The 24,826-nt window shown below is 53.8% G+C and overlaps 2 protein-coding genes across 5 annotated transcripts in view; one reads left to right on the top strand and one right to left on the bottom strand.

Annotated features, from left to right (window-relative positions):
- The window catches only part of SLC5A10 (solute carrier family 5 member 10), a 144,581-nt gene that overhangs the window by 44,361 nt on the left and 75,394 nt on the right, over positions 1-24,826 (bottom strand). For all 3 annotated transcript variants that reach the window (XM_039910692.1, XM_029056952.2, XM_029056944.2), the window contains one exon: positions 1,198-1,305. In XM_039910692.1, coding sequence (XP_039766626.1) covers positions 1,198-1,305 — 108 coding nt within the window. The remainder of the gene's footprint in view (positions 1-1,197; positions 1,306-24,826) is intronic.
- FAM83G (family with sequence similarity 83 member G) overlaps positions 14,307-24,826 on the top strand; it is a 47,337-nt gene continuing 36,817 nt past the window's right edge. For both annotated transcript variants that reach the window (XM_039910691.1, XM_029056928.2), the window contains exons 1-2: positions 14,307-14,394; positions 14,741-15,581. In XM_039910691.1, the coding sequence (XP_039766625.1) occupies positions 15,069-15,581 (513 nt within the window). In that variant the 5' untranslated portion in view covers positions 14,307-14,394; positions 14,741-15,068. The remainder of the gene's footprint in view (positions 14,395-14,740; positions 15,582-24,826) is intronic.

Genomic DNA, 24,826 nt, shown 5'->3' with positions numbered 1-24,826 from the left:
ACAGATGAGGTGACTGAGGCCCAGAGAAGTGCAGTGACTTGCCCAAAGTTACACAGCTGATAAGTGGCGGAGATGGGATTCGAATCCATAATAATGACGGCATTTGTTAAGAGCGTACTGTGTGCAGAGCACTGTTCTAAGCACTGGGCGGGGGTAAGGTTATCAGGTTGTCCCACGTGGGGCTCACAGTCTTAATCCCCATTTTGCAGATGAGGGAAATGAGGCACAGAGAAGTGAAATGACACAGCTGACAAGCGGCGGAGCCGGGATTAGAACCCATGACCTCTGACTCCCAAACCCGGGCTCTTTCCACTGAGCCACGACCTTCTGACTTCCAGACCTGTGCTCTATCCACTAGGCCATGCTGCTTCACAAGACAAGCCTGTAGTTACAAGATAAACATGTTGGACCACAGTCCCTGTCCCACACAGGGTTCACAGTCTAATAATAATAATTATTATCATTATTATGGCATTTGTTAAGCTCTTACTACGTGCCAAGCACCGTTCTAAGCGCTGGGGTAGATACAAGGTAATCATGCTGTCCCACGTGGGGCTCACAGTCCTAATTCCCATTTTACAAATGAGGGAACCGAGGCCCAGAGAAGTTAAGTGACTTCCCCGAGGTCACGCAGCAGACAAGCGACGGAGCCGGGATTAGTTTCTGTGGACGATGGTCAGAACCTCCCCTTCCCCGAGCCCAGAGGGGGCAAGCGAGGGAGCGGTGACCAAGTAGAGCAGAGCCCTGGCCTGAGGGAAGGTGGGGGGATCGGGGAGCCTGGGGCTCCTCCTCTCTGGCTACCAGGGACGCGACCAATTATTCAGGACAACCAGAGTGAAACGACCGCCCCAGCGGGCCAGAGCCAGAGCCAGCCAACGGGGCAGGGCCCGCCTGCTGCTAAAAGACGTCTCCCAAAATCATTAACTGCTCTTCTCCCTCCTAGACAGCTTTGTGCAGGGGAGGCGAACAGGTTTCCTGATTTCCTGTCCCTCACCGGGACGTCCTGAAGGCCGCGGCCGATGACCCCGCCGAGCTCCCGGCGCTGGCCCAGACGGGTGAGGGCTTTTAAAGGAGGGAAGTGGCCGCCACGCCCCGCTCGGCCCTGAAACGATTAGCGCTGAGCCATCCGCTGCCCCGGCCTGCTGAGCCGGGCCGCGACCCGGGGCCGGTGCCACCCCGGCTGCCCCCCCGGCTTACCCCTCGGCATCAGCTCCATCACCAGCTTGGGGTAGGCGACGTTGGAGCAGCCGACCTCGGAACCGCACACCCGCAGGCACTCCGCCGGCTCCACGCAGCCCACGGCGTCTGGAAAACGAGAAGGGAGGACAGCTGTCATTCTGCCCTTCCTGGAGCTGCAGTGTATCCCAGGATCTCAACCATTTGCACTCTCAATTAATGTGGTATATCTGCTCTGTGACCTTGGGCAAGTCGCTTTCCTTCTCTATGCCTCAGTTACCTCCTCTGTAAAATGGGGATTGAGACTGTGAGCCCCACGTGGGCCAGGGATCGTGTCCAGCCCGATTTTCTCGTATCTACCCCAGCGCTTAATACAGGACCTGGCACATTCATTCATTCATTCAATAGTATTTATTGAGCGCTTACTATGTGCAGAGCACTGTACTAAGCGCTTGGAATGAACAAGTCGGCAACAGATAGAGACAGTCCCTGCCGTTTGACGGGCTTCCGGTCTAATCGGGGGAGACGGACAGACGAGAACGATGGCAATAAATAGAGTCGAGGGGAAGAACATCTCGTAAAAACAATGGCAACTAAATAGAATCAAGGCACATAGTAATCGCTTAACAAATATCATAAATATTATTATTATTAAGCAACAACCCCTAGGCTAAGTGCTGGGACAGAAACCCATAATCCGATGGGGCATAGTCCTTTTCCCCTTGTCCCTAAGGAGGTGGAAGAATCGATTTTTAACCCCCATTTTACAGGTGAAGAAACCAAAGCATATGACCAAACCAATGACTTGCCCAAGGTCCCACGGCAGGCAAGCGGCAACAATCGGGGTCTCCAGACTCCCCATCCTGGGCTTTTTCCAGAGCATGGGCCTGGGAGTCAGAAGGACCTGGGTTCTAATTCCGACTTAGTCACTTGTCTGCTGGGTGACCTCGGGCAAGTCACAACTTCTCTGTGTCTCATTTACTTCATCTGTAAAATGGCAATTAAGACTGTGAGCCCTATGTGGGACAGGCACCTTGTCCCACCTGATTATCTTGTACCTACCCCAGTGCTTAGAACAGTGTAAGCACATAGTAAGCACTTAAAAAATACCACGATTAATTCATTCTCCACTAGGTCACCCTGCTAACATCCCCAGGAAGGAAGATTTGTTATTCGTAAATTTATTTTGGGCAGGGAACGTGCCCGTTAATTCTCTGGTACCGTACTCTCCCGATGTGCTCTGCACATAGTAAGCGCTCAATAAATGCGCTTATTATTACCCCTAAGTTCTGCCCCGCACTCCTCTCCATTTTGCAGAGGTCCAGAGAGAGGGAACAACTGGACCCAGGTCATAAAATGAGTCAGTGACAAAGGTTGCAAGCAGAACCCAAATGCTTGGCTGGAGACGCCTTGATTTTTTGATGAGCTGGTCGGTTAGCCGTGGCAAATTAATCAATAAAATGCTCAGGGAGGAAAGGCGTTCTACTGTCATTACTGGGCGCTTAAATAGCACTTTCCATCTGCAGAGTGCTTTGTAGTCATCATTAGTCAAATCTCCCCACATCTGGCCAAGTCTCCGTATTATCCTATCCTGAGATGAGGGAACCGAGGCACGGAGACATTGAGTGGCTTGCCCAAAGTCACCCCGTGGAAGAGACGAGTGGAAAACCCAGGGTTGCTACCTCCACATCCATCCTCACGGAGCAAACCCACCCAGAATCTCTTTCTCCTCCTTTTGACCTCTCCAGGGATGAGATTCTTCCAGCTCCCACGTGGAGCTGGCAGCTGGCAGGATGGGCAGGACCTTGGCCTACCTGCCCACTTCATTCATTCGACGGGGTTTACTGGGGGCTCGCTGTGTGCAGAGCACTGTGTGGGAGAGTACAGTTTTACGATAAACCGGCACATTCCCTGCCCACACCGAGCTTACGGTCTAGAGATGAGCGTCCGTCTTACCTCGGGAAAGGGGAAAGGAGAACCGACCCCAGCTCCCAGTGATCCATCAAGGAGAGGGCTGACGGGGCAACTTCCTCAAGCCCTGCTGCCCTGTGACAACCCTGGGTCGGAACTCAGCCCCCGGGCCGTGGGCAAAGCCCCGGGCCCCTTTTCCCAAGCCCGGCTCCCAGAGGGTGTTAACCGTCCCCCTCCCAGGTGCGTGGGGGAACAGGAGTCTCGGAACCAGGAATGGGCGCCCGAGCCCCAGAGCTGCATGTGAGCAGAGGAGCTCCGCTGCAGGAGGGGACTGCCCCCTCGTTGGGAGAGGTACCAGCCGGCGTGCCAGTTTTCAGTGCCCTGGCACTCCTCCCAGGACAAATTCAGGGCAGCTGCTCCCAACCTAGCCCGCCCGGCCTGGCCCGCCCCGAGAAAATCCCCAGGACTAAGGGCCCAGCCCAACTTCTATACGAGGGGAAGGGCACGCGGGGGGGTTGTACACAGGTGAGGGCACAAGACGGGAGAGTTGGTGGCAAGAGGGCAATAGTACAACGGCAAACATAATGGGGGAACCCGGCCGCTCCGTCCTGCGACCGGAGACCTTAGGGTCCGGCTCCATGTCTAGCTGTGGGGGAGAAGCTGATTTTTTTATCCCGACAGTTTTTGGCTGGGCTCCCGGGTTTTCTGATTCCCGATGCCGACGAGCCCTCGGAATTTCAGAACGGGCTGAACAGTCCTGGATCTCTTTGATCTGTTCTCTTTTTCAAGGCTACTTGGCGCTTTCCAGCTCCACTCCCCCCAACTCACCCCGCTGAAAGCCTCAACCGTATTTTGTCCCTTTTAATATTCTACTCCTCAAAATGGGAGGTGGTAGACTGGAAATCTCTCTGGACTATAAGCTCCTTGAGGGCGGGGATCACGCCTCCCCACTGACTGGTAGCGTGGCTTAGTGGAAAGAGTCCGGGTTTGGGCGTCAGAGGTCGTGGGTTCTAATCCCGGCTCTGCCATTTATCAGCTGTGTGGCTTTGGGCAAGTCACTTCACTTCTCTGGGCCTCACTTACCTCATCTGGTAAATGGGGATGAAGACTGTGAGCCCCACGTGGGACAACCCGATTACCTTCTATCTACCCCAGTGCTTAGAACAGTGCTTGGCACATAGTAGGCACTTAACAAATACCTTAATTATTATTATTATTGTCAAATAGAAGCTCCTTACCATCAGCTTTAAAGCACTCAATCAGCTCATCCCATCCTACCTCACCTCACTGGGCTCCTACTACAGCCCAGCCCACACATTCCTCTCCTCTAGCGCTAGTTTACTCACTGTGCCCCGATCTCATCTCTCTCTCTCCTCTGACCCCTTTCCCACATCCTCTTCCTAGCCTAGAACTCCCTCCCCGTCCATATTCACCTAACCACCACCCACCCCACCTTCAAATCATTATTAAGGTCACCTCCTCCAAGAAGGCTTCCCCGATTAAATCCTCTCTTCCCCATCTTGCTCTCCCTGTGACCTTTGGCCATTTAATATTCACCCCACCCGCAACCCCACAGCACTTATGTACATATCTTTAAATTATGTATTAATTACATATTTCTTCATATTAATGTCTGTCTCCTCCCCCTCCAGACCATAAGCTCCTTTTGGGCAGGGAACGTGTCTGCTAATTCTGTTGCGGTGTACTCTCCCCAGTGCGTGGTACAGTGTTCTGCACCTAAATACCACTGATTGATTTTTGTACTCTCCCAAGCACTTGACACAGTGCTCTGGACACAGTAAACGCTCACTTAAAAACCACTGATCGACTGCTTGCTTGGGTGTTGCGGGAGGGGAAGGATGCCAACAGAAAGAAAACACAGGCCATCCTGTTCCAGTTTAGCCTGGTCTGCCCCAGACTCTAAGGCACAGATCCATGCAAGAATCTGTGGGCAGCATAAATGAGTCACGGTGCTATCTTGGGCCCCATCTGAGCGGCTGCAGGAGGTGGTCACAGGCCCCGTCTGGGCAACAAACAGAGGAAGCCCTGAGACAATGGAAGTCAGGCCTTGCCACCATCACAAAGCGTGGGGGCCACAATGGGCCGAGGCCGGCTCACAGCTGGCGAGAGTTTGCCAGAGAAAAAAGGAACCTCTAGTGCAGATAACCCGCACAGATAATCCACTTCTCTCTCGTTGAGAGGCGTGAGAGAGAGGAAGAGAGGAGGGGGAGAGAGACCTGAAGCCAGCGAAAGGTAGAGCGGGTGAAAAATGCCCAGGATGGACTGTTAGAAGCTCGACCGCAGGAAAGATCTTTCTTCAAAGGGAAGAGATGGCTTAAAAAACCTCAGAGCACAACCACAATCTGCTTTCTCTTTTAATAGAGAGAAAGAAGACAGAGAAAAGAGAGGAAGAAGGAGAAAAGGAATGAAGGAAAGAGAGAAAAGGGAATGAAGAGAAGGAGAAGCAAAGAGGGGAAAGAAGAGGGGACAAGCCCAGCAGCACCCGCGGAGGCAAGAGAAATGGGAAATGAGAAAACTGAGCTTCAAACACAATACTGTCGGAACAAAACACAGTGAGTTCAGTTAAATGGGAGGAGAAGAGTTGATTAAAGCCTGTAAGTAGGACAAAGCAACCATTTTGGGCACTGCCCAGCTCAGGGCCCTAATTTAGCTCAACCCTACCTCCGAGGGAGCAGAGAGTCATCGGCCATTCGGAAACATAATGACTTATAATCACAGAGTCATTAAATAATTTATTTATTTAACCTATTAAAAGATGCCTAGAATAAAGCAGATGCTCTTTCGTTTCTGTGCTGGGCGTTTATTGCCAGACCATAAAAATTCAAGCCCCAAACATGTTGGTTTTTTTCCTTGTTTATTTGTTTTTAAAAAAACACCTCCAGGAAAAATCCCAACTGGTCCATCTGAGGAGGCCCCAGAGCCTGAGACAGGCTACCTGATTTGAGCCAATGAGAAAAGGGAATGAGCGGGAAGCCCCACCGGCCTCCAGGCCTCCGACAGGCCGGCGGACACTCGCCACTCTGCCTTCTAGGCCAGTGTAGCCCTGAAGCCACCTCTCTGGCTCCACCCAAGATGAAGGGGAGCAAGGCAGAGAAGTGGTGAGGCCTACTGGACAGACCACGGGCCTGGGAGCCAGAAGGACCTCGGTTCTAATCCCGGCTCCACCGTGCATCTGCTGTGTGACCTTGAGCAAGTCATTTCACTTCTCCGGGACTCGGTTACCTCATCTGTAAAATGGGGATTAAGCTTGCGAGCCCCACGTGTGGGACATGGACTCTGTCCAACCTTGTATCTACCCCAGAGCTTAGTACGTTGTCTGGCACGTAGCAAGCGCCTAACAAATGCCATTTAAAAAAAAAGGTACAGCAGCAGAATGTAAGATGATGCCACCCACCCTGATGAATGAAGCCGGACTCACCGTGCTCCTCCGAGTGCCGGTTGTCCCTCCGAGACTCCGCCTTTAGGAGGCTGAAGCAAAACCACTGGTCGTTGACCACACAGGATGGAGGGGCTGAGGACCCCGGCACTCCCAGGCAGAGAATAAGCTGCCTCCTCAGGGTAGGTCTGAGCCGATAAGCGAAGAGCAATCGGCAGGCCCTCAGAACCACCAGCCCGCTAACCGTCTCATTCATTCAATCGTATTTATTGAGCGCTTAGTGGGTGCAGAACACTACTAAGAGCTTGGAAAGTACAATTCTCCAACCTTCTCAGGTCCCCCGCATTGTCAGGGGCCAAACCACTGCCTAACAGGAGATCCCCACAATCCCGCTGGGGCTACCAAGCCGCAGGGACAATCCATCGATCTTATTTATTGAGCGCTCACTGTGTGCAGGGCATTCTTGGGAGGGTACAATAAACAGAGCCGGTAGACGTATTCCCTAGCTACGTGAGCTGACAGTCCCACTCCTCAGGATGCTCCAGGCCATCTTAGCCATCCTGGATGTGGGTAGGACCCCCTTTACCTCTCCGCAGCTAAACCCTCCTTTTCCCCTTTTCCCTCTGCTCCTCCACCTCTCCCTTCCCATCCCCACAGCACTGTACTCGTCCGCTCGACTGTATATATTTCCATTACCCTATTTATTTTGTTAATGAATTGTACATCGCCTTGATTCTATTTAGTCGCCATTGTTTTTACGAGATGTTCTTCCCCTCGACTCTATTTATCGCCATCGTTCTCGTCTGTCCGTCTCCCCCGATTAGACCGTAAGCCCGTCAAACGGCAGGGACTGTCTCTATCTGTTGCCGACTTGTTCATTCCAAGAGCTTAGTACAGTGCTCTGCACATAGTAAGCGCTCAATAAATACTATTGAATGAATGTAGGACCAGGGGAGGGAAGCTGCTCGGCTTCAGAGTCGTGACAGGATTCTGTTCCAGGCTGGGCCTTGGCTGCCTGGAGGTAGCCAAATGGGTGGGGTGGTTTGGGATCCTCTGCCTCCGGAGCTTTGCTCTGTAGCTTCCAAGGATCCCAGTCAGACCTCCTTGTCCAGGGAGTCCTCCAGATCAGAGCAGACCTCCCTCTTGGGGCAGGCGGATCCAAATGCACTGGCTGTGGGAGGCCATGGAGACTCAGGAACCAGTTGGGAGACGAGGTTGGCATGGGAGCCGTGGCACCTGGTATCCACCGACTCTCTAGACTGTAAGCTCATTGCGGGCAGGGAATGCATCTCCCAGCTCTGTTGCCTTGTCCTCTCTCAAGCACCTAGTAAGGTGCTCTGCACATACTAGGTACTTAATAGAGGCCATTGATTGATGGACTGATTGACTCAGATCATTTCATGAGGGGCGGGAACAACTTTCCTCCCAGCAAAGAACAGCAGGCACTCCCCGGGGGAGGAAGACTGAAACATCAAATCACCACTGAGAGTCTTCCACCGATCTGGCACTCGATGAAATTCCAAGTCAATCACAGAACAGCACAGGCCAGATGCAGAGTCAGTGCCAGGCCGGGCTTTTGGATAAGCGCTGAGTGATGAGAGGACACTTAGTTCAGGACTGTGAAATCAGTGAACGGATCAGTAAATGCTTGCTGATAGAAGGACTAGGTCTGCACAGGGCAAAACTCCAAATGATCTCCACAAAATGCCAGAGCCCTGTTTCCTAAGAAAGGAATCGTGTCCTGCTCCATTTTCACTCCCCCAAAAAGGGACTGCAAAACAGAAAAATCGGTCAAAGCTGGTCATCGGAAGTTTCGTGGACCTAGATCTGTGACTGATGCTCCTGCAAGCCTCTTGATCGGTCCAGGAGGTCCACTGACAACTACAGCCTAGGGGTCCTCTCCTCGCCTTCTCATGAGGCCTTTGGTCTGGAAATTATCTAGGGGTTCCTCAAGATGGTAGCAGGAAGGGGACAGGAATAGGAGCTGGAAAAATCCGAAGCGGAGTCAGCCGAGCCGGTGAGAAATGCCGTCTTGAGGCTCTCAGGGACGGCTCTGGAGAGAGGCTAGTGGGAAGGCACCACTCCTGCCTGCGTGTTTTGTTTTTTTTAATAGTATTCGTTAAATGCTTACTATGTGCCAGGTACTGTATTAAGTGCTGGAGTAGATATGAGTCTACTACAGGTTGGACACAGTTCATGTCCCATATGGGGCTCACAGTCTTAATCCCCATTTTATAGATGAGGGAACTGAGGCAGAGAGTTGAGTTGAGTTCATTCATTCATTCGATCGTATTTACTGAGCGCTTGCAGAGCACTGTATTAGTTGGGTCCTTGGAATTGGTTCTGCTGTTTCCTATAACTTAAAGAGAAAAGGTCTTTCAGGGCCAAGCTTGGCTGTTGTGAATGATTTATAAAGAAGTAGGGATGAAAAGCTGGCTTCTTTTCATTCCTAGTCTTCTCTTAAGGCTGGATCCACCCCCTTTCTCTCCACCTCAATGGCCACACCCAGGTTCAGATGCACGGCATCTAATGATTACACTTCTCTAGCCACGTGCTCATTGGTCTTCTAACGTCCAGCCTCTGCCCTCTTCAGCATATACTCTACGCTGCTAATCTCCGCCCTCTTCAACATAGAATAATAATAATTGTGGTATTTGTTGAGCGCTTACTATATGCCAGGCACAGTTCTAAGCACTGGGGTAGCTATGAAATAATAGGGTTGGACATGGTCCCTGTCCCACCTAGGGCTCACGGTCTTAATCCCCATTTTACAGATGAGGGAACCGAGGCACAGAGAAGTGAAGTGACTTATCCAAGGTACACACAGCAGGCAAGTGGCGGAGCCGGGATTAGAACCCAGATCCTTGTGACTCCCAGGTCACACTGCTTCCCTAGCATATACTCCTTCCTGTCGCCCAAGATCATCTTCCTAAAATATCATTCAGCATGTACCTCTCCACTCCCCTAAAAACCTCCCATGGCTACCCATTTCCCTCCACCTTAAGCTGCAACTCCAGTCCATAAGCGGCAAGTCTCATCGCCAGCTTTCTCCATCTTAGATTTTGAGCCCCGAGGGGGACAGGGACTGCTCCTGATCTGATTATCCTCTCTCTACGCCAGTTCTCAGCTTAGTCTTCGGCCCAGAGTAAGTGCTTAACACTGTTATTGTTATCTATCTTCTCTCTCCATCCGCTACACCCCACTTCACATCCTTTGCTTTTCCCTAGCCCAACCTAATAAATACTAGTAATAATACTATTTGTTAAGCGCTTACTATGTGCCAAGCACTGTTCTAAGTGCTGGGGTAGATCCAAGGTAATCGGTTTGTCCCACGTGGGGCTCATAGTCTTAATCCCCATTTTACAGATGAGGTAACTGAGGCACAGAGAAGTGAAGTGGCTTGCCCAGGGTCACACAGCAGACAGTGGCGGAGCTGGGATTAGAACCCATGTCCTCTGACTCCCAAGCCCATGCTCTTTTCACTAGGCCACGCCGCTTCGGTGGGATGTGTTAAACCAAGCCCTGAACTAAGTACTGGGGTAGATACATGACAAGCAGGTCAGACACAGTCCCTGTCCCGCAAGGACTCAAAGTCTAAATGGGAGGGAGAAGAACATGCACTTAAAAACTCCATTTTACAATTGAGAAAACTGAGGCACAGAGAAGTTGAGTGACTTGCCCAAGTCACCCAGCAGACAAATAGCAGAGAAGGGGTTAGAACCCAAACCCCAACTCTGAGATCCACGCTTTTTTTGATTAGGTCACGCCGCTTCCTTCTAACTGTTCTTCACACTAAATTTTTCTACTTTAGATCTCTTGCTCGTCCTCTTCTCCCTTCACAATCACAAGACCATGGCTCTCCCCACCGTCGAGGCTCTCTAAAAGGCTCCTTCCTCCAGGAAGCCTTCCCTCATTAATTTCCCCCAATCCAACAACCACCCACAGCAATTAAACACTTACACCCAACCTCGCTGATAATAATAATAATGGCATTTGTAAAGTGCTCAGTATGTGCCAGGGACTGTACTAAGCACTGGAGTAGATACAAAGTGATCAGGTCCCTCACAGTCTAAGTAGGAGGGTGAACAGGTAGTCAATCCCCATTTTACAGATGAGGGAACCGAGGCACAGAGAAGTGACTTGCTCAAGGTCACAGAGCAGACAAATGGTGGAGCTGGGATTAGAACTCAGGCCCTGCTAGTAAAGAGCTACTTTTGCTCCTTATTTTCACTTACGCATTCATCTTCCAGACTCCTACCACTACCAAGTGCATTCCTATTCTTTCTCCTGCTCCGGGGGTATATAAATAATTTGTCTGCTTACCTCCTCCATTAGATTCTAAACTTCTTGTGGGGGCAGTGACCATGTCGTTTGTTGCTTTTATTGTGCTCTTCCAAAAACTTAGTTCAATGACCTGCACACCTTGTGCACTCAATAAGTATGGTTGATTGAAGGTGAGGTAGGGCCTACCCCCACCCGCACTATCTCCAACCCCCGCAACATAATCACTGTCAACAGACCATCAGGAATGGAGCTCTCCCAACCCAAATGCCTTCCCTCCATGCCTCAAACTAGACATTAATCTTCTGCTCCTATTTATACCCAAACCCAGTAGAATTCCGGCTCGAGACTACATTTTTTCTACCTTCCCAGGAAGCTGGAGTCAGCCATGATCGGCCTCGATTCCACTTTAAATACATATAAGACTTTCCAGCACTGGCCAAACTTCATTGTTTCTTCCTTTTTTGCTTAAAAAAAAAAAAACCTTCCCCACTAGCTTCCCCAACCCCCTGACCACAGGGTCGGGATCAGTATCCCTGAGCCATCTCTTCCCCTAGTTTCTATTCCCAGGACCTCTCTCTGAGGTCCCCGTCTGGATCCGGATTCCCTGTGCCGCGATCCCACCTCTGCCCTAAACGGCATCATTTTATCACCTCCCACATCTATCCAGACGTCTAGCCTCACGGCATGATATCCAAGTCCAAGCTACCCAAACCCGGCATCCAATTCGGTCCTTTGACTATTTATAAAATGGCCCCGCTGGGGCCCCCACTGACCGCAAACACATACCGGAAGGCCCACCTGACAAGGACCACATTTTAACAGGCTTGTGTAAATATCCCGACAATCACACTCCTCCCTTCCGATGCAGCTGTCTAAAGGCTCTCTGGATATCAGATGTGGCATCGTTCATTCATTCAGTAGTATTTATTGAGCGCTTACTATGTGCAGAGCACTGTACTAAGCACTTGGAATGTACAATTCGGCAACAGATAGAGACAATCCCTGCCCGTTGACGGGCTTACAGTCTGATCGGGGGAGACGGACAAAAACAATAGCAATAAATAGAATGAAGGGGATGTACATCTCATTAACAAAATAAATAGAAATATATACAAATGAGCAGATGAGCACAATGCTGAGAGGAGGGGAAGGGAGAGGAGGAGGAGCAGAGGGGAAGGGGAGGAAGGGGGCTGAGCTGAGGGGAGGGGAAGGGGTGGGGCAGAGAGGCAGCAGATGGAGCAGAGGGAAAAGGGGAAGCTCAGTCTGGGATCGTACAACCCACTACCTGACACCAGTGACATTGGAGCCCCTGGCCGGAGGCTGACACCTGAAACAAAGCAGAGGGCAGCTCACCTCTTGGGTCCAACTTCTAGTTTCTCTGTCAGTCAATCATATTTACCGAGCGCTTATTATGGCAGAGCTTTGAACTGAGCACTTGGGAGAGTACCATACAATATACCACGCACATTCCCTGCCCGCAACGAGCCTACAGTCTAGAGGGAGCTTAGAGTATGGCCAAGAATCCCCTCCCACGGCCCTGACCTGCTCATCCTCCCAAACACACTACATAGTCTCGGGTCTAAGCGCTCTGAAACTCCCAGAGGCAGCAACGTTCTGGGGAGACTGGCTGCCATCCCACACAAGACCCTGGGTTCCAGGCCCGGCTCCATCACTTGTCTGCTGTGTGACCTTGGGCAAGTCACTTCACTTTCTAGGCTATAGTAACCTCATCTGTAAAATGGGGATTAAGACTGTGAGCCCCATGAACAGTGCTCTGCACATAGTAAGCGCTTAACAAATACCAACATTATTGTTATTATTACGTGGGACAGGGACTGTGTCTGACCTGATTACCTTGCATCTATCTCCCTGCTTAGAGCAGTGCCTGGCACAGAGTAAGCGCTTAACAAATACCATAAAAAAGAAGCGACCAGCCCCGCTGTCCTACCAACCCCATCAGAGAACCAGAGTGGGCATCAGGTAGCTGGGGGTGGCAAGCCACAAGGGCTTCATTTGGGTAATGCCTTGCTTTGTCAATTGTGAAACACAAAACTACCACTCAATCAGTGTTATCTCTTGATGTCTAAGTCCGGCCCAGAACACTTGGAAGACTACCCACGTCGTTCATCTAAGAAGTGGGAATGTTATAAACAGCTAAGAGTCAATTGACAAATAGTATTTATTGAGTGCTTTACTGTGTGCAGTGGACTGTACTAAGCGATTGGGAGAGTAAAATACAACTGCTGGTAAAGATTTTCCCCGCTCACAAGGAGCTTACAGTCGAGGACTAGCACTCCTACAGAGCTCCATTAGGAGGTTTTTATTTGAAGTAAACTTGCTTTGACTGTATTTTCAGCAGTGTTATTGTCCACAGTGATGACATTAATATGCTGCACTTTCAAAGCCATAACAAATTTTAAGGGTACAATTACTAGCCATGAGTCCCAGCATCCCTCTCCGAAAATATTAACCACGTTCCAACCCCTCCAAGAAAGTACTGGGGCAAGCAGGCCACCTGGGGAGGTGGGTGCCAGGAGAGCGGGCTGCTGGGTGAGGTGTGGGCAGGGTTAGGTAGGGGCCGGGTGAAGTAGGGATCAGGCAAGCGGGCTTTCCCGTGAGGTGGGGGCCGGGTGAGGTAGAGGCCTGGTTTGACCCGGGCCAGCAGGTCAGTGGGTGAGGTGGGGGCCAGGTTAGGGAGGGGCTGGGCTAGTAGGCTGCTGAGTGAGGTGGGGGACGGGTTTGGTGGGGACCTGGGAGAGCAGGCCGCCGGGTGAGATGGGGGCCGGGTTTGGCAGGGTCTGGGTGAGGTAGGGTCCGTGTGCGGTTAGAGACTGGACGAACAGACCACTGGGTGAGGGTAGACCTGGTTTGGTAGGGCCCTGGTGAGCAGTCACCTGGGTGACTGGCTGGGTGAGGTAAGAGAGACCGGGTGAGCAGGCCACCGGGTGAGGTAGGCAAGGGCGAGCGGGCCGCTGGGTGAGGTAGGCAAAGGCGAGCGGGGCACCGTGAGGTAGGCAAGGGCGAGCAGGCCGCCGGGTGAGGTAGGAGAGACTGAGCGAGCAGGCCGCCGGGTGAGGTAGGAGAGACCGGACGAGTGACCGCCGGGTGAGGTAGGAGAGCCTGGGCGAGCTGGCCGCCGGGTGAGGTAGGTCCGGGTGAGCGGGGCTCCAGGTGAGATAGGCCCAGGTGGGCAGCAGGTGTGAACTTAAGAGGTGGACGACGGCATAGCCCCATGTGGGTACTCTCCCCTGGCTCTCCGAGGCGTTGGATCCCCCACCCCGGGGGCGAAGAGGCCGGGGGGTGGGGGTCGAAGGGGCGAGAGGAAAGGAGAGGAGGGCGGTGGGCTGGCAGCAAGGGGCGGCTGAGTTAGGGCGGCCGAAGCGGCGGCGGGGAGGGGAGGGGGCGGGGCGGGGCCACGTGACGGGCAGGTGGGGTGGGGAGGGGCCATGAATCACCTTCTCCTCCCCCCCCCAGGTGACCCCTCCCCCCGGTGACCCCTCCCCCCCGGCGGCCCCTCCCCCCGGGCCGACCGCGCGCTCTCCCGCCTGTCCTTTCCGTGTCTCTACCTGTCGGGCTGAGCGCCGGTCCCGGCCGAGGAGCCCGAGCGTGCCGCGCAGACCCCCCGGGTAAACCCACCGGGACGGGGGGGGGCGGGGGGAGGGGTCCGCACGGGGAGCCCCCACCCCCAGCCCCTTCCCACCTCGGGCCGCTCGGAGATCGGCGGGCACCCGCCGCCCGAGGCCGCGCTTGGGGCCATCCGAGCGTCCGGCGAGGACGAAAGGGACCGGGGGACCCGAGTCCCAGCCCCCCCGACCCTCCCCACCCTCCCAGCTCCGGGACCCTCCCCCTCCCCCTCTCCTCCTCTCCCGAATCTGGGATCCTCCGACTTTGGGAAGGTCCCCCCGTCCGCCCTCCCCGCACCGGCGACCCCTCCGTGACCCTCCGCTCTCTCTGTCCGGCTTTTCCATCCAGGTTCCCTATGGGCAGCATCGAGGCCACATCATCATCGAGGCCCAGTCGCCCCCCTGCCAGCCCTGCCCCGGGGAACGAGTCGGACCGTCCGGCGGGAAGAGGAGCGGACTTCGCCTAGCGAGGCGAGGGACGCGGGAGTCCGACCGCCCGAAAGAGAAGAAGGAGACGAAGAGGGTCCTGCTTGGATTTAACCAGCTTCCCCCAGCCCTCTCTCCTCCCCTCCTGTGACTCCTCGCCCCCCACCCCGGGACTGCCCGGTGCGTGCGGCTGGGGCTTGGGAGGAGCCGCCGCTTGAGGGTCGAGGGGTGAGGAGGACGGGCGAGCGGCCATGGCCTACTCCCAGGTCCAGTGTCTGGACGACAGCCACGTAAACTGGCGGTCCAGCCAGTCCAAGCCAGAGTTCTTCTACAGCGAAGAGCAGAGGCTGGCCCTGGAGGCCTTGGTCTCCCAGGGGCCCGAGGCCTTCTACGAGGTCCTCAAGAAAGAGAACATCCGGGACTTCCTCTCGGAACTGGAGCTTAAAAAGATCCTGGAGACCATCGAGACCTACGACCCGGGCTCGGAGGATCTCCGCGGGTCGGGGAGCCCCGGGGGCGGGGGCTGGGGCCCGGGGCCCGAGGGGGAGGACGCCGAGCCGGGAGGGGAGGTCGAGGACTCGGTCCCCTCGCTGGAGTACTGGCCGCAGAAGTCGGACCGCTCCATCCCGCAGCTGGACATCGGCTGGCCGGACACCATCGCCTACCGGGGGGTCACCCGGGCCAGCGTCTACATGCAACCCCCCATCGACGGCCAGGCCCACATCAAGGAGGTGGCCAGGAAGATGATTAACCAAGCCCAGAAGGTGAGCCGGGGCCAGTGGGGGACGGGTCCGTGGCCGCGGGGGCGCGGAGCGGGGAAAAATGAGGTGACTCCGAGGGAGAGCCGAATCCCTACCCCGTGCCTCTCTCCCCGTGCCTCACTGTCCCCATCAGTCCAAGGCGGGGGGCTGGATCGAGGCTATCCTGTCCTCAGTTAGGGGAAGAACGGTCGGTGCGAGCCCAAAAGGAGATTGATGAGGTGTAAAAACGGAAAGCGTCTACAAATTCAGGCCACCGTCGTCATTATTATTATACTAATGGGGTTTGTTGGAGAGCCTCCTTTATTCGCCTTAGCAGGATGCTTTGTACCTGCCTTGACTGCTTCGTCTGATAGACGAAACCCAAAGTCAAAGGCAGATCATTCCAGAGCTAGAGATGGCGTTCATCAAGCCAGTTGTCATCAATCAGTCGGTCGGATTAATCCGTTGTTCTTATTGAGCGCTTACGGTGTACAGGGCATTGAACTAGGTGCTTGGGGGAGTGTAATAGAGCAGAGTTGGTAGGCACATCCCCTGCCCGCAAGGAGCTGACAGTCTAGAGGAAGTGTCCTTATCTCTCCTCCCCCAGAGTCTTACGGAAAAGGGTTCGAAGTCCGAAAATGGACTCAGTGGGAAAGAACTCTGATGTGGCGTGACAGTTTGAGGGGATGGAGGTGGGCTTGGTAAAGTCTAAGATGGAGCTATGGGTGGTGGGCCTCGGATGACTAGGTCAGAGCAGATCCTGGGGGACGGAAGCTCAAACCGGTCAAAAAGAGATCGCAAGGCAGAGCGTGGCGGGGAGAGACTCGGCCCCGAAATCTGTATCGTAACCCTGACTCGCCGTGTGACCTCAAGCAGATAGCTTTACGTACGTGCCGCCGGTTTTTTCGGGTGTAAAATGGGAAAGTAATTCCCACCGACCGTGCTCGTGGCTCTGCCGCGGCGTCCGGGGGGGTTCGCGGGGCAGCGGAGGGCATGGCCGTGGCACAGCTGAGCCCTAAAATACAACCGGGCGGGAATGCCGAAATGGAGGGCGGGGACCGGGCAGTGACCCCTCCCCACTTAAGTCCCTGTTGGACTTAACAACACCGGCACAGGCTGCTGCAACCTGGCGGGCTGATCTTGAGTCATTCTAGGGCACGCTGGGTGAGGGCAGCAGAGGAGGAAAGAAACCATGGGAAGAGGAAGCCCTTTATCTCTGGGAATACTGGGTGATTCCGTGCCCCTCTCTGCTGCTCCCCCCCAACTCCCACTCCCCACACCCACCGGGCAGCTCACCTTGTGCTGCCCCTCTGGGCTTTGGAGCAGAAGCAATAGCTAAGCCAACAGGGGAGTGGAATTGACTCACTTCTGTCCTTGGGACTGATTTAAAGACCAAAATTGCCACATTGCCAGCCTGGATTTTTTTTGTTTTCCTCCAGAGACTCTTCCAGTGCCGCAAGAGACAGTGAGACTTTGGGGGATTGATGTATACTTTCTTAATGGGCTCTTCACCCCACGTTTGGTAAAACAGGCCTCCTTCGATATAGTCCGGTCTCAAGTGGACCAGGTAATAGAATGTGTCGGGCCTGCTTATGGATCGCCGCCCTCTGTCTTTTAAGCAGAGAGCCGAACGGCCAGCTCAGATTTGCTTGTTGAGTTCCTGAAAGTCTCCCTGTTGCTATTTTTATGTTTGTTTGTTTGTTTTTCTATTGGCACTTGTCAAGTGCCAACTATGTGCCAGGCACTGTACTAAACACTGGGGCAGATACAAACTAATCCGGTTGGACACAGTCCAGGTCAGTCTTAATCCCCATTTTACAGATGAGGTAACTGAGGCACCAAGAAGTGAAGTGACTTGCCCACAGCAGACAAGTGACAGAGCCGGGATTAGAACCCGGGTCCTTCTGACTCCCAGGCCCGGGCTCTATCCACTAGGCTCCGCTGCCGTTTGGTGAGGGGAGGTGGGTGCAGAGGTGGGGGAGGATATGTTTCAGGCAGGGCCGGGAGTCTGTTAACCTCAGTCCTCTCAGGTTGACAAACCTGCCTAGGATGATCTCTGATCTCTGCAGACGCACACTCAGAGATGGAAGATGTAGGTCAGGAGCGGATGAGGTCACGTCCTGACTGCGTATCTGCCTGCCCTCCTTAGAACCATCCTGCCCCTCGGGACAGCCTGGCAACTCAGCCCGGGCTGACCAGAATCAGGGTGAGCTCGGATAACTGCCGGGGAACCGGGCAGTTCCCAAGTTCGTTCGTTCGTTCAGTCTATTTATTGAGCGCTTACGGGGTGCAGAGCACTGTACTAAGCACTTGGAAAATGCAATTCATCCATTTTAGACCTCCCCCCGCCAGACCTTTTTCACAGTGGCTAATGGAGAAAGAAATGGCCCTGCTTGAAAGCTCTTCCTCTCCCCACCCCTGCTGCCCTTGTGTCTCAGCACCCACTGCCCGGAGCCGCCGGATTGGGGCTGGATTGATGAATTTCAAAAGATGGGACCTCAAGTTTTAGCCTGGAGGGAATCTTAAACTTGGTGAAAGCTGGAAAGTGAGGACAAGTAGCAATACTGCAAAAATGAGCAGCTGGAGGGAGGGGGAGGAGAAACATCTGAGGTGGGCCACGTCCGAAAAAGGCTGGGAAGCCCGCTGGGGCTGCAAGGGCAGCCCAGATCTATCTGGGCATGGCCCACTGTGCCTCCTTTAGCTGAAAACTACCCCCTGCCCCGGGAACAGAGAGAGTAAAGCCCCATTAAGTACCCCTGGGCCTGATCCTGTGTTCGAGGGGAAAGGAGGGAGGTTTGAGGCCCCATCCATCCTAAGATCCAAAAAGGGGGAAATTCTCTCTGCCGGCTTTCCGCCCAGCCTGGAGAAAGAAGTCAAGATCCCTGTGAGACTCAAGGCAGGGACGGGGCGGGACTCAGGAGGAGAGAGGGGAGTGTCTGGCCGGGCGGGGTGCCCTGACGCCAGCAGCTGAGCCCTGTGCAAACGGAGAAACCACCCAGGGCATTGTCAGGCCTGTCGCCACCGTGCCAGTGCATTAACGAAGCTTTTCTCTGGACACGCCGAGGCTCCCGTTGCTACGTTTATTGTGGCCGCGTGCGGGAGACGTTGGCTTCCCGGGACAACCGTCTGGCTGCCGTTCGAGTTGGGAGCGTAGGGGTGCAGGGTCTGGTAGCCCCCTACCCTAAACCTGCACCTGTGCAGCGAGGCGTCGTGCCAACCGGAAGCGAGACCGCAGAACCCAACTGAGCCTTTTAAGTCTGCCTCTCCCTTCCTAGCCTCGTTCCCCCGGAGATCCAGGATTGTGTCCGCCGACTCTCCCGAGCGTCCGGAACAGTGGTCTGCGCGCAGTAAGCGCTCAGTAGATACCACTGATTGATTGATCCAAAGCTACCCCGGAGGGCCGGAGGCAGAGAGGACCCCCATCCAGGCCTTAGCTCCCTGTGGGAACGGAACGTCAAACCTGTAATCTCCCTGAAACTGCGCCCGCCCCGCCCAGTTCTGCCCCACCAGGGAGGCTGGGATGGGCAGAGTGGGGCTCCCCAGCCTTTGTTCTGAGCACTTTATCAAGTGACATTTCCCACGCCGCCCGCCACCTTGGAGTGAGGCTCCAGGGAGGAAAGCCACCTGTGGGGGAAGCTGATCGATGACAACGTGATGTAGAGAAAGACAGGGACCCAGCTCTGCCATGTCTCTGCCTACAGAGACCCCTTATTCCCACCCTGCCCAGAGATTAATTCATTCAATCATATTTATTAAGTGTTTACTGTGTGCAGGGCTCTGTACTAAGCCCTTGGGTAAGTACAAAGCAACAATAAAGAGTGACAATCCCTGCCTACAACAAGCTCACAGTCTCGAGGAGGGAAGGAAGGGTTGGCCTGGGCCCTTAATTCTGATTGTTGAGAAAGGGAAAAGTGCTTCTATTTAAAAAATTAAAAAAAAAAAAATCAGCAGGCAGTGCCCACGTAAAGCTAGAAATCCAGGTAACTGGCTAGACCGAGGGGACCGGGGCCAGGCCTCAGTTTACCTAAGAGACACTCCTTTCCCCTGGCAAGGAGGGATCTGATGTCAGCTCTTTGGACACCCTTGGCGGAAATGCTCTCCGAGGTCCAGAAGCGATGACGAATGCTGACGGGGCATTATTCCTGCCAGCTCTGATTCCCCGCCAGCACTCCCGAGACGGCGTTCCACCTCCTAACGAGGTCTCGGGTCCTTATCTCCCCACCCCCCGGCTGCTTCCATCTCCTGAATCACCCCGCCGCCGCAGCCTCACCCTCCACCCCATCCCACGCTCGCCCCAAGTTGAAAGTCGGCCCAGGAGCCTGGAAATCCCAAGTCGTCAAGCCAAGCGTCCTCCCTAGCCACGTTGCGCCCCTCTCTCCAGCTGGGTGCCACAGCCAGGGTGAGCAGGAGGCTCGGAGGGGCTCTCCCGCCCATCCCAAGTTGCCTTTTCCTTTCCCTCCAGTCTGGGCCAGAGTAGCTGCCATCAGCATGATTCACACTGGGTGCAGCAGCACCTGGGCCTCACGAACACCCGTCGCCCGACAGCCACCCCGGGCCCCCGGGGCAGGGAAGTGACTCTGCCGAGACTCACACAGGGTCTGGCCGAGGGGGCGGGAAGGGGTGGGTGTCTGCCTTCCCAACAACCACCTGGCAAGTCAAGACAACAAGCTGGAAGAAGAGATGGCTTTCTCCCGGTGAGAGGCCTCACTCGATGGGTTGCCTTTTCCCCCTGGGGAGGATGCCCAGAAGCCACAGGGCATCTGGCCATTGTGTGGGGCCACGGGAAGGTCGTTGTCATCTCCGAGCCGTGCTCTTGGCTTCTAACTCTATCTCCCTCCCTTTGTTCCCCCCGCCCCGCCGGCTCCCCGCCACTACCAAGTGCTCGCGCGTATGAAATGGATTTATAAGGGGGAAAAACCTGTTGCTGCATTCTACCTTCAGCTGCTGGAATTTCCAACTACATTCCGGGTGACCTGTTCCCTCCGCGTGGCTTGTTGTTTCATGTTGGGAAAGGGCAGAGCTCTGGCTTGGCTTCTGCAGAAGCCAGGATGGGCCACAATAACATTCCTCCGTGTGTTTCTCAAATTGCCTTCTGGGATGGGACTGGAGTTTGGGGCAGGACCCCCCGCCGGGGCCAAGAGGGAGACGGAGGTAGGGAAGGGGCATCAGGACTGGAGGGTCTTGGGAGGAAAACGGGCAGGGACGATTGATTACTGCTCCTTCCCGGAGAGGTGTCCCCGGAGGTCTGGCCGTATGACTGCCCAGGGTAGCCCCCCCCAAACTAGACTTAGGCATGGGATGGTGGGATTCCTGTCTCTGGAGGGACACGTACTCTGCCCGTATTGAGCTTACAGATGTAGAGGGGAGCCGATGATCTAGTTGGGGAGAAACACACTGAAATAATTTACAGGTGAAGGAGCGACTATGTTTCTGAGCAGTGTGACCTTGGGCAAGTCACTTAATTTCCCTGTGCCTCAGGATTGAGACCGAGTCCTCTGTGGGACGTGGACTGCGTCCGACCCGACCATCTTGTACCTACCCCAGCGCCTAGTACAGTGCCTGGTACATGGAAAGCACTTAAATACCATTATTATTATTATTATTAGCTAATGCTTAAATAGGGCTGTAAGTCAATGGAGACAGAAACACTACAGGCGGTAGCAAATATAACAGTCCCTCGCTGTCCCCTTTCCTACCTTCCGTCCTGTTTCCCTTCCTCCCCGTGCCCCCTTCCCCTCGCGCACACGCACACAGACACACATACACTTTGCAACCTCTGCCCTTCAGGAGCCCGTAAGGTGTGTTGGCTTCTTTCAGACCACAGCCTCAGGAAGCTAGCAAACCAGACTCCGGTCCCACCCTAAAGCAGCTACCCACACGCCAGACCTTTAATTGTGCTTCGGAGACTTTCTATTAAGGAGGAGTGCGTGTGCCGTACATCACAGCTCCACCGGGTCCAGTTGGCCCGTCTGCTGACAGTAAAATTAGTGATAATGGCCCTCCCTCTTCTACAGGACCATCCAACCATTTGTGCACTAATGACCTAGGGTGAGGCCCAAACATGGCAATTACTGCCGGGCCTCAACTAAAGACTGCTTTTCGCCTTCCCCCCTGGCTGTTTGGGAGGACCAGCCCCACACAGTCCAAGTGCGCCCGCGGTTATCCGCAAGTCTGGCAAGAATCGTCATCTGGAAGTAACTCGAGCCATCGATCGTATTTGTTGACCGCTTACCGTGGGCAGAGAACTGTACTTGGGGGAGTACAGGAGAATAGAGTTGGTAGACACGTTCCCTGCCCACAGGGAGCTTACAGTCTAGAAGAGACAGACGTTAATGTCAATACATGAATTATGGATTTGGACATAAGTGCTGCGAGGCTGAGGGAGCAAATCCAAGGACCTGGGCGACGCGGAAGGGAGCCGGGGAAGAGGGAATGAGGACTTAGTCAGGGAAGGCCTCTTGGAGGAGATGTACCTTCAATATGTAGAGATCCACAGCTTGGCCTTCATGATCGTAGGGAACCAAGGTGACCCTCTGGGACTTGGGAGAACTTTGACTGCTCCAACTAGGTGACCTGGGATGTCTGATAATTTCTTTTTGGCCTTTACCCCTGAACTGCCTTTTAGTCCCGGGAAACAAACTTCCCAGGTCATAGGAATGGGATAGCCCTCGTAGCTTTCATAATTCTAAGATGGAAGAGGAGGCCTCTGACCATCAAATCTCATTGCAACGAAAACTCAGGATCACACACACCCAGGCTGGGTGTGGCTCAATCCTGGCTGGGTTGGGTGGCCATCCTGCCCCAGCTCTCCCCGGCCAAGAATTCCATCTGCGAAGTAGCAGGTAACGAGCCAGAAGCCAGTTAGGGGGTAGCAGAAAAGTGTGCTTGTTTTTTTATGGTACTCGTTAAGTGCTTACCACGTGCCCAACTGTTCTAAGCACTGAGGTAGATATAAATTAATCGGATTGGACGCAATAATAATAACGGTGGTATTTGTTAAGTGCTTATACCCTCCCGCATGGGGCTGACAGTCTAAGTAGGAGGACGAACAGGTAGATATTCCCCATTTGAGGTAGCCGATGCACAGTGAAGTGAAGAGACTTGCCTAAGGTCACACAGTAAACAATTGGCAGAGCCAGGATTAGAACCCGGGTCCTCTGACTCCCAGTCTCATGCTCTTTTCCTCTAGCCCGTAGCTAGTGGAGAGGAGTGACGGCCTGATCATTGTTTGCGGTGGTGAGACCTTGCCAGACCCGACTCCTAGAAGAACCACCTTCTCCCTGGGACAACTCCATCTTCCCTAACTGATTCTGCACCCGACTGTTTGTCCGTGTTAATCCAGGGTGGCCCATTTAAGAGCAGTCCCATTTAGGTCAAGGAGCTGCTTGTCAAGGAAGCTTCCTTGCCGTAGAGTGCTTAGAATAGGTCATGACCCACAACCGTATCTATTGAGAGCCTGAGGCGGGCAGAGGACTGATTGTACTTGGTTTGCAGGAGAAGCATCAGGCGTAATCTCTGCCCTCAAGGAGGTTACTTTCTGAATATGTGAAACCGTACACATTGTTCTGAGCTGAGGAGCCCAACTTTCTGATTCCTTCACGTTAGCCTCTGGTCCGGGAGTCCGAATTTTCCTTACTTCCTGGTTCTGGGAAACCCAATTCCAGCACTCCTTCCGGAGGGCACCTCAAGCCCAACGGAATTCAGCCGAGAGGCAGGCACCAGGCAGGAGTTGAGGCAAAAACTGGAAGGAAGGATGGCCGAGGCGGCTTTCCGGGAACAGAGAGGGGATTCTGTTCGAGCTGCCGACGTAGGAGATGGGCATAATGGGGTATGGGTTCTGGAGCTCTGAAAGATGAGCAGCTCCATCCCCACTTGGACGAGGGGGAGGAGCGAGCTGGAGGTAAATGACCGCAATGGGGCCTTTGGCGTTACCTTAATTTAGTACCTTTCCCTTGGCTTGAAAGCATTTCAGGAGCCACACAACGTCATGTTTGGTTTTGCCCCTGAGTGTAACAAGGGAGGGTTTTGGGACCTGTGTATAACGGGGTGTGATAGGTGTGAAGTTGTGGCAATCCCATTCCGGCTAACATGGCCCTCCTGTTTCCTAATCCGGCCCCACTCTAACGCCACGAGCAGACAAAAGGCTAAATGCGCTGGATCCAAAGAGCAAGCAAAAGACACCTTCCAGTTCCCCCCAGAAAGACAAACTGGTTTTGGCCCTACCCTGGGTGTGCGCTCAATGTGATGGGGATGGGAGGGAAAGTAGTCGTAGAGAAGTAGAGTAGTAAAGAGGCAGCGTGGCTCAGTGGAAAGAGCCCGGGCTTGGGAGTCAGAGGTCATGGGTTCAAATCTCAGCTCTGCCACTTGTCAGCTATGTGACTTTGGGCAAATCACTTCACTTCTCTGGGCCTCAGTTCCCTCATCTATAAAATAGGGATGAAGACTGTGAGCCTCACGTGGGACAACCTGATTACCCTGTATCTACCCCACCATTTAGAACAGTGCTCCGCACATAGTAAGCGCTTAACAAATGCCATCATTATTAGTAGTAGTAATAGCAGCAACATTTACTGAGCACCATCTTCGGCCAGTGCACTGTTCTGGCTGCTTGTCTTAGGACAGTCCTGATCTCTCAGAGAAGCCTTCGAGTTAACACTGCCTCCTGAGGGTCCTGAGGTCTGGGGTGACCTCCAGACCGGGATATATATTATTTATTACTCTATTTATTTTATTAATGATGTGTACATATCTATGATTCTATTTATCTTGATGGTATTGATTCTTGACTACTTGTTTTGTTTTGTTTTGTTGTCTTCTCCCCCGTTTAGACTGTGAGCCCGTTGTTGGGCAGGGATCGTCTCTATCCGTTGCCGAATTGTCCATTCCAAGCGCTTAGTGCGGTGCTGTGCACACAGTAAGCGCTAAGTAAATACACTTGAGTGAATGAATGAATGAATCCCACCGAGAGCCTCCTGGGCATGGCTGGGGAAGCAGCGTGGCTCAGTGGAAAGAGCCCGGGCTTGGGAGTCAGAGGACGTGGGTTCTAATCCCAGCTCCGCCACTTGTCCGCTGTGTGACCTTGGGCAAATCACTTCACTTCTCTGTGCCTCAGTTACCTCATCTGTAAAATGGGGATTAAAAGTGTGAGCCCCACGAGGGACAACCTGAGTGCCTTGTATCGACCCCAGCGCTTAGAACAGTGCTTGGCACATAGTAAGCGCTTAACAAATACCATAAGTATTATTATTATTAGGGGATAGCACTAATAA

The sequence above is a fragment of the Ornithorhynchus anatinus genome, chromosome 2, assembly GCF_004115215.2.
Source record: "Ornithorhynchus anatinus isolate Pmale09 chromosome 2, mOrnAna1.pri.v4, whole genome shotgun sequence".
Taxonomy (NCBI): Eukaryota; Metazoa; Chordata; class Mammalia; order Monotremata; family Ornithorhynchidae; genus Ornithorhynchus; species Ornithorhynchus anatinus.
This window is presented reverse-complemented; position numbering and strand designations above follow the sequence as displayed.